The following is a 9,346-nucleotide window of genomic DNA, read 5'->3' on the forward strand; positions in this document are numbered from 1 at the left end:
ACCTTATGTGCATCATCAACTGGTGCAGAACTGCAGCTACAGACATACCAGTAAATAGATAAGCATTTTGTATTGGGCAGCCGGCAATGCGACCATGTCTAGACTGCAGTTCACTACTTGGCCAGCAGAGGGAGGCAGTTGAGAGTCAGTGGAGTATCCATGCAGGGGACGTGTTACGTCATGCACTGGACAGCAGAGGAACACAGTCAAGAGACTCTTCGGACCCTGGTCACTTCCTCCAGCTTCTGTCCTCCTCAGTGGTTCTTAACCTTTTTTTCTTAACGCACCCCCTTTCCAGTGCCGAAGACAAGCCGTGCACCCCCAACACAAACTTCCACATGTGTATATGCACATAAACATGGTTTAAATGATGAATTACAATGATTCTTGCTTGAGACATTTATCAATACCTTAATGACTTAAAATAGGGACCATAACATGTTATAATTTGGTCCGAACTATAACGTTTGCAAGCAAAATTTTGGTCACAACCTCAACACAAACAAAATGCCGCGCACCCCCTAGAATCTCTGGCGCACCCCCAGGGGGTGCCCGCACCCCAGGTTAAGAACCACTATGTGCAATAAAATAGCAGCACTAGAAGAAAAAATAGTATTTGATCTCGGTATTTGAAAATGTCTGGCTACAGCCCTGTCTGAGCCTATTAGGTTTACCACCTGCATAGCAAATGCATTTCTTCTGGTGGTAGGCTATATTCCAATTCAAATGACTAGATGTGAGACTAACGATTGTATCTCTCATGTGTTGTCTTTACAGAAGGCTAATGCAACCACTGTTTTTTTAATATAGTTGTTGTGAGGTCATATTCTCAAAAGAGACTCAGTCTAGTCAGAACGTGAATACCAGGCTCGCTTGACTGTGGTGTTTGGCCACATTGTAAAACCATCTCCAGCTTTGTGTTTGTTTGTTTTCTTCCTTTCTATCCTTTTTGTGATATTATTTATTAACTTTTGGCCAGGCTGTGGCTAGGTAGCTTGGGGAAGTGGGTTTAGTCGTTGCACCCCTCAGGGGTGCTGTGTATAGGACTTGTATCCTGTGTGCTGTGTAAATAGCCTGAGTTGGCTCTAACTGGTTTGTAGTGTAGCCTACGGCCCTGAGTGAGCCCATCATAATTGCTGGGGGTTGGGGGGAGAGGGACTCGTCTATAGGGGTGGGCGGTAACCGCGGTATAATATCGTGTGCGGTATTTTTTCATCAATGATAGAGATTTTGTCTCATACCGTCTACTGCAATAGATGTAGAGTTATAGTTATAGATTAAAAGTTTAAAAATATGTTTTCAAATTATTTGAATGACAAGAATTCCCACATAGATAAAACAATGTCTGACCAGTCATTTCCAAAAATAAAATGCAAAAAATGGTGTTTTGGTCATTTTGCCACAAAACGCTTAATTTTAACATTTTATACACAAATGTACAATACCGTGATATATACCGTGATATATACCGTGGCTAAAATTATACCGAGGTATACATTTTTGGCCATACCGCCCACCCCTACTCGTCTATGCCAAAAAGGGCTTGTTTGTGGTCCCTGTCCAGCCCTGGTGGATGCTCTAGAGTGGGTCCATGAACTGATTAGATTTTGGAGGCCAACACTTTCAAGATGGCTAAATTCAAGATGACCGATTTTTTGTTTTGAGCATAACTTTGCCCTTGACAAGTTTTGTTTTTGTTTTGACCAGTTGGATGGATTTGTCCCAGATTCGGTGTGTTGATGCTCTAGAGTAGCCTAGGTTTACGAACTGATTCAGTGTTGCCAGATGGAAAATGCTGAATTATCGTACCAAATCCTCAAAATGATCGTTTTGGGTGGCTTTTGGGGAGGAAACCATCGTACAAGACCCAAATTGGCACATTTGATAAATCCTGATTTTTCTGTACTTGCGACCATTCTATATCTCACTCGTAGGACACAATTTAGAGGGCATTCTACGAACTGATGATAAAGGAGGCCCCTGGAATCTCAAAATTTGTGCACAGGATCAGGGCAGTCAGCAAGGGGGGAACGAACGGGGTTAGCTGTGCCGGGCCCTGGCAGGGAGGAGTGGGAGGTGGTCACCGTCACAGAATTGGGTCCCCACTCCCCATCATCTTGAGTGAGAAGAAGACTTTTCAGATCATTTTGTCTTGGGCCCAGCCAAATGCTGTCAGCCGCCCTGCTGTGCACAGGAGGGGCCCGGTTTCCGGGGGACCTATGGATGTTGACGGGTTAGCATGGTGAGGTTGGAGTAGCGCAACGGCATGATTATATCAGGGGCCGGATAAAACGCCCTCCAGGGCTGCAAACGGCCCTTGAGACATAAGTTCCCCACCCCGGCAGTATACCCACTTCAAAATTTCAGGGATTTCAGTATACCCACCTAAAATTGATTGATCCATTATTAGAATAGCACAAATATATACAGTATACCCATCTTAAAAAAAATGCTCAAATACACAGTATCCACCACAAAAAAGTAAACTACACCAGTGGGAGGGGGGACCTATGGATGTTTACGGGTTAGCATGAGGTTGGAGCAGTGGTGTAGTCTACGTAGAACGCGGGTATACGGAGTATACCCACTTCTAAATTTCAGGGATTTCAGTATACCCACCTAAAATTGATTGATCCATTATTTAGAATAGCACAAATATATACAGTATACCCATCTAAAAAAATTAAAAAAGCTCAAATACACAGTAGGCCCACCACAAAAAAAGTAATCTACACCAGTGGGAGGGGGGATCTATTGATGTTTACGGGTTAGCATGAGGTTGGAGTAGCCCAACGGCATGCTGCCATAGGTCTTGGCCAGCTGGTTTAGGCAGTACGAGCGCTGCTCCATGTGGTCCTTCCTGTGCCACAGTCCGTGGTACCCGCTCTTGGTGTCGCCCTCCAGGTTCTGCATGTCCAAGGCCTTCACGTAAACGGCTGCTGCTCGGGCTTTCGACTCGCCGCCGTCCTGCTGCTTTGCCAGCCAAAGGGCCACGATGAAGTTCATGGTGATGTCCTCGCAGTTCTGCCCATTGTCCACCATGTCAATCACCTGTCTGGGCTGTTCCCGGTAGAGCTGTAGGTAGCGACGGTGGATGAACGCAGCGCCTGTCAGAGTCATGGAATACCTGAAACAGCAGAACAGACTTTAAAAACTTCAGGGGGGCGCTGTGGCGCAACGCGCTAAGCCCCCCCACATTTGGGCTTTCATGCCCATGGGGACCCCGGTTCGAGTCCGGACGGGGTCATTTCCCAATCCTCCCCCATCTCTCCCTCCCACTCACTTCCTGTCAGCATCTCATACTGTCCTGTCAATAAAGGCATAAAAAGCCCATAAAATATATATATATATAAAAAAAAAAACTTCAAAAGGGGCCCTGGCTGTGACTCAAATGGCTAAGGCATTGGCTGTAATGACACCTTCATTGGACCGCAAACAGCAATGAGTGGGAGAGAGATGGAGAGGGGTTGGGAAATTACCGTATCTGGGGCATATTGCTAGCCTACATGGTGGTCTAACGCGGGACCCACTAGTTTGACACCCTTTCTGTACTTACGTGGTACGTCACATGGTAATCAAACATTTCAAAAAAGCAATTTAAGGATAGGGTTAAGTTTAGGGTTAAGGTTAGGGTTAGGGTTAGGTTTAGAGTTAAGGTTAGGGTTAGGGTTAGGGTTAGGGTCGTATGACGTAAGCGGTAAGTACCGAAATCGAATCAGTGAGTCCCGGCCTAACGCACTGCACCTCAAAACTCCTAACTCAATGCACATTTGATATCATGACGTGGCGTGTATGTTGCGAAATGAAAAGTTCACAACGAAATGATGAAATGCAAAGTAAGCATAAAGGTGTAAAATGGGCAAGGTAAGAGTATGCAAAAAATTAAAAAAGATGGCCTGCGCCTTTCAATGTGGCTTTAGTTATGTGGTGGTGGTGCGTTGGCTTGGAATATGGAGTAATGAAAAGTCAAAAAGTCTGGAGCTCGCACTCAAAAAACGACTTGAAAAAATATGCCCGAATAAAGTGGGTTTTTAATGATCTCACATATGCCGTGCTATATTTACAAAAGTGCAAACGTTTTGGGTGATCCCATCCTCAGTGCACAGGTGACCCCATCCTTTTTGCACTGAGGATGGGATCACCCGAAACGTTTGCACTTTTGTAAATATAGCACGGCATATGTGAGATCATTAAAAACCCACTTTATTTGGGCATCTCTTTTTTTGAGTGCGAGCTCCAGACTTTCTGACTTTGCATTACTCCAAGGTAAGAGTATGGGAATGAAAGGTATTGATGAAGTCACCTGACACCTCCAGCTGCCTCTGTGTTATAACTGATTTTGTGCCCTGTGTCGATTATGTGAATTTTAAATGAAATCGGTCGATTATCGATTAAATCGATTTTTTTTACCCATCCCTAGGAATGAAAGGTATTGATGAAGTCACCTGACACCTCCAGCTGCCTCTGTGTTGTAGCTGTAGCCGTACACGCCGGGGGCTGTGGTCACGTGCGTCCGTGGCACAAAGCCCACCAGCTTGTCAGGGTATCTCTGGTTACATGAGGAATGAGACAATAAACAATGTGGACGTTATGACTGGAATGAGATTACAGTGTCACACAGGGTGTGTGTGTGACCAAGTGACCAAGATTTCAAAATTAGGCAATAGATACAAAGGCAATCATCTTATCTAAACTTTAAAGGGACACTGTGTGAGATTTTTAGCTGTTTATTTCTAGAATTCATGCTGCCCATTCACTAATGTTACCTTTTTCATGAATACTTACCACCACCATCAAATTCTAAGTATTCATAATGACTGGAAAAATTGCACTTTTCATACATGAAAAGGGGGATCTTCTCCATGGTCCGCCATTTTGAATTTCCAAAAATAGCCATTTGTAGCTGCAAAAATGACTCTACTTGGACCATGCGAGAAAATATTTGTTTTTTACTTAGTAAACTTTCATGTAAAGATCAAATTTGACAATAGGCAGCCCAGTTTCAATGAGCAGCATAGTTGCAATACCTTTTTTGACCATTTCCTGCAAAGTGTCCCTTTTCTTCATGTAAAGATCAAATTTGACAATAGGCAGCCCAGTTTCAATGAGCAGCATAGTTGCAGTACCTTTTTTGACCATTTCCTGCACAGTGTCCCTTTAAGGGCCTCAATGTTTTGGACAAAGGATGAGTAAAACACTTTTAAAACGTCTTTGATGACTGGAAGACAAGAGGCATTGTTACTTTAAAAGAGCTATACGTGTATATTAATAAGCAATTTGTTAGTTCATCTCAACTCCAAACACTGATTTTTTGTCAAAAATATTTTTGGAACAGTTTAATGTTGAGCGTTTGGAGGTTGTTGTGCGCACAACCACATCTCCTGGTACAGATATAGAGCTTGAAAGTTCCGCCCCTTAGTTCCGCATTTCACGGGACCTAAGCTGACCATCTAACATGGTAGCGAGTAAATATCTTCTGATCTCTGTCATTATATGCGCTGGGCTACAAATATGCTGTTTAAGAGGCTAGATAAAGATTATTCATGCAGAAGCATCAATGTATTGTTCCGAGGCCGTCGGCATGAAAAATGTGAAGAAAGACAGCTTTCTAAAAAGTTTGGGGGTTCGTACGAAAAATTAAACAAAAATATCAGAAACAACATATGTGGAGCTCGTGGCACAACTCGAAGGGGATTGAAATGTCATTTTAATACCGCCATTGGATTACATGTTACGATTTTCGGCTGAAAACGACGTTGAGGTCCCATGAAATCGGGGGAAGTGACCTCACTTTCAAGCTCTATATGTGAAAAGTAGAGGTGAGCAAAAGGCTGACTTTACACCATACCTTCCAGACAGAGAAGGCAAACGTTACATCAGGAGAACTAATTTGTAAGTCGTCATCCAGCATTAGCACAGCTGTGAGAGAGAGAGAAAAAATAATGAGTCAATAAAAAATATTAGATTAATCCAGATTGGAATGTTACTTTACAAAAATAACTTGCATGTATTTAATTTAACCAATTAATGCCCAGTGACGTCAAATGACAGTTTTTGCTCAAAAACCATGAAATCATGGTTTAGCATGGTCAATTATCGCAAGGGTTCAGACATGATGTCTAAGTTGTTTATTTTCAGCATGGAGTATGGACTCTTTTACTTATTTTCTGACATGCAAATTCTCTGCAGTGATAGGTTGTGTTTTATGCAGGCCTATTTTTTTTTCGCAATAACTATTTTCTAGACCAAAATCAGAACAAATAAATAAACAATAAACAACGTTGTACCAAAGCATCCTGATTTTCAATCAAGTTCTTTGCAAGAAGGCATTTTTGATACTAGCCTAGTTCTGTAAGATAGGAAAGGAATCTCACACTTCCAAGTTTTTATGCAAAGCCTTTTGTGGGACGTGCACGTTTTCAGTGTATAGATCTTCATCAGATAGTGTGAATCACTGCCTAATCAAAAATGGCACGAAAGCTAAGTAGATAACAGTTTCAAGCCATGTTTAATTGTGTCAGAATGATATAGTCATATGTTGTATTTTTCCTGATATTCTGTAATGATTGACTGGTAGTCTTAATGGACTGCAATAGGCCTACTGTGTTATGAAACAGTTATGAAAATGCACTTCTTGGAATGATTACTGTGTTAAAGCAATCAATAAAACTGTAGGCTAATATAACCACAACAGAACGACTGTCAATTACAGCCCCAATCAATTACATTACATTACACTGCATTTGGCAGACTCTTTTTAACCAAAGCGCCTCACAATCGAGGACATAATCGTAGCCAACATCACTAGCAGATACAAAGTACACAGGAAATATACAGAACAAGAAGTGCAGATGCTACAGTTTTTTTTTTTTTTAAAGTATGGCACTATGCAATAACCTTCCACTATAAAGGGTTAACTAATGGTTTGTTGTGTATCTATAATACTATTATTAACACTGATAACATTAATAAATAAATCATAAAATGTTATCTAAGCTTTTGTTGATGATAATATATTACTAAATATTTAACTAAGAAATGTTTAACTATTTACTTGTTCAACTACAACGCTATTAGGCTATAAACACATAGGCCTATTATTATTAAATCAATTGCAAAGGCCTACTATAGATGCACGACAAACCATTAGTCAACCATTTATAGCAGAATGCTATTGACATTTGTAATTTGTTATGGTTATTGTAAGTATTTGTTTTGATAATATTGGGTATTTATACAGTATAGTGGTCAGGCCAACATGATCTCCAAAAATTCCGTGCTCCTGGACACGGATGTTAAGGACACAAAATCCGTGTCCAGGAGCACGGATTTTGCCAAAATTCCGTGCTCCTGGACACAGAATTGTTTTCCGTGCTCCTGGACACGGAATTGTTTGAAGTGCTTTCTATAGGCTATTTCCACAGTCTTGTGTTTTCTCAGGATTTTTCTAATTTCAAATATGTTCTCTCAAAAAAACATTTCTTACTGACAGGTTAGGATTAGGGATTGTTTTGGTCTGGACACAGCTAGTTTACTTTCATTCATTATATGAGTTTGATAGCCTAGCAACCAACTGGAAAAGGTATTTCTCAAAAATATGTCTTTAATGACAGGTTAAGGTTAGGGAATGTTTTGGTCAGGGGCAGGGCACAACTTAAATTACTATAGCATTATTTTCTTTAGGATTAGCATTTGGTATGTATTTTCTAATGATAGAGTTAACACAGTGCTGTGGTAATAGCCTATAGAAAGCACTTCCGTGTGCCCATCACGGAAAACAATTCCATGTCCAGGAGCACGGAAAACAATTCCGTGTCCAGAAACACGGAATTTTGGCAAAATCTGTGCTCTTGGACACGGATTTCGTGTCCCTAACATCCGTGTTCAGGAGCACAGAATTTTTGGAGATCAGGCTGGTCAGGCCTAGGGATGCAAATTAACGATTAATTCATTAATCATTAGTTGATAGCCTTATCAATCGACTTACGATTAAGTGATAAGTGGCGTTTTCCCCCCGAAATCTCAATGTTTCTTTGGAAAAAACTACTTACTCTAAAAATTTTCATTAAAAATTGAGATAAAATACCACATGTAAATTAATTTCATTTCCATTCTTTAATCCAAAGGTGATTTAAATACTCCCACTATTCATACCCCTCTTCACACACACTCTTCACATGCCCATTTCACCTGGGTATCTTGTCAGTTGAATTGCCGATTAATTGCGATTAATGTTTTTTAATCGATTAATGCATTGATCGATTAAAGTCGATTAATACCATCAAGAAAAATACCATCAGACCATGTAGGCCTACTGTAGCTTATCTGTGTCATGGACAACAACTAGCCTACAATAGAAATTAACCAGCAGGACCAAAAAAATAGTTAAAACAATAAATAGATATTACCTTCTGTATCTATTTCTGAAGCTGGCAGCATCCTATTGTTCACCCGATTAAGCGTTTGCTCCTTGAACAGTACCGAGACACGATGGGGACCAAGGGACTCCCACGTCTTCCGCGGTGGCTCCTGTCCAATGTTGTTCCACACAACCACAATATGCTTGAGTTGAGGCACTGCCTGGTAATGCTGGAGAAGCTTCAGCATGATGTCTGTCCGTTTGTATGTCGGCATGATCATGGTGAAGGAGTCCATAGTTTTGGCAGAGGAGTTGACACCTACCACTCTACTGTGGTCTGTAGGCCTTTGGGCTGCGGGCTGGGAAGCATAGAGCCACAGCAATGCCCCGACAAGGACCAAGAGAGCTACAAGCATACGAGACACCTGTCCAGTAAGACCCATCCTGCATAAACTGATCACTCAGGTACTATGTAGCCGTACTATGTCCATGCCAGACTAAATAGAAAACTGGTTTCTCAGGTTGGGTATGTACAGTGTTTAATTGGTCCCAGAATATGCCGGAACAGGATCCCCCACCTCGTGATTTTGACCCCCCTGTGTTCCGGGACTTATTTTGCCTGATCCGGCACCTCTCGTGAATAATTTTTAAAAAGTATATACTATATTGTAACGGACTGCCTCTGCCTCCTCAGGAGTGAGAGCGCAGCGTTACCCCGTGTGCACTACATTTCCCATCTCACCGCGCAGGCTTTAAAATGGGTTTGAGACTGTCAGGATCGCAACAACCACATTGTACTTTTACTGTTTTATATATTGTCCCGGTAAATAACGTGTATCAAGTAGGGCTATATCCCTCAAGTAGGCGACCACATCCCTACACAGGATCCCTACACAGTCACATTTATTTTCTGTGTTGACATAGGCCTACATGATAAAATATTCTTGACTTACTTGCAGTTTGGTTAACTGTTTGCTTACTGTTTTT

The 9,346-nt window shown here is 41.5% G+C and overlaps 1 protein-coding gene across 1 annotated transcript; it reads right to left on the reverse strand.

Annotated features, from left to right (window-relative positions):
* Positions 1-2,751: 2,751 nt before the first annotated feature.
* Positions 2,752-8,670, reverse strand: LOC134462948 (exostosin-like 2). Its single transcript, XM_063216218.1, has 4 exons — positions 8,409-8,670; positions 5,849-5,919; positions 4,446-4,549; positions 2,752-3,127 (listed from the first exon to the last, which is right to left on the reverse strand). The coding sequence occupies exons 1-4, from the start codon at positions 8,653-8,655 to the stop codon at positions 2,752-2,754; spliced, it is 798 nt and encodes a 265-aa protein (XP_063072288.1). The 5' UTR covers positions 8,656-8,670.
* Positions 8,671-9,346: the final 676 nt, after the last annotated feature.

Source organism: Engraulis encrasicolus, chromosome 14, assembly GCF_034702125.1.
Source record: "Engraulis encrasicolus isolate BLACKSEA-1 chromosome 14, IST_EnEncr_1.0, whole genome shotgun sequence".
Lineage (NCBI taxonomy): Eukaryota > Metazoa > Chordata > Actinopteri > Clupeiformes > Engraulidae > Engraulis > Engraulis encrasicolus.

Coding starts and splice junctions, on each gene's coding strand:
- LOC134462948 (XM_063216218.1), bottom strand. CDS start 8,655: ATGGACTCCTTCACCATGATCATGCCGACATACAAACGGACAGACATC. Junction 4,550..5,848: donor TTGCCTTCTCTGTCTGGAAG/GTATGGTGTAAA, acceptor TCATGTAACCAG/AGATACCCTGACAAGCTGGT. Junction 3,128..4,445: donor GAGGCAGCTGGAGGTGTCAG/GTGACTTCATCA, acceptor CTGCTGTTTCAG/GTATTCCATGACTCTGACAG.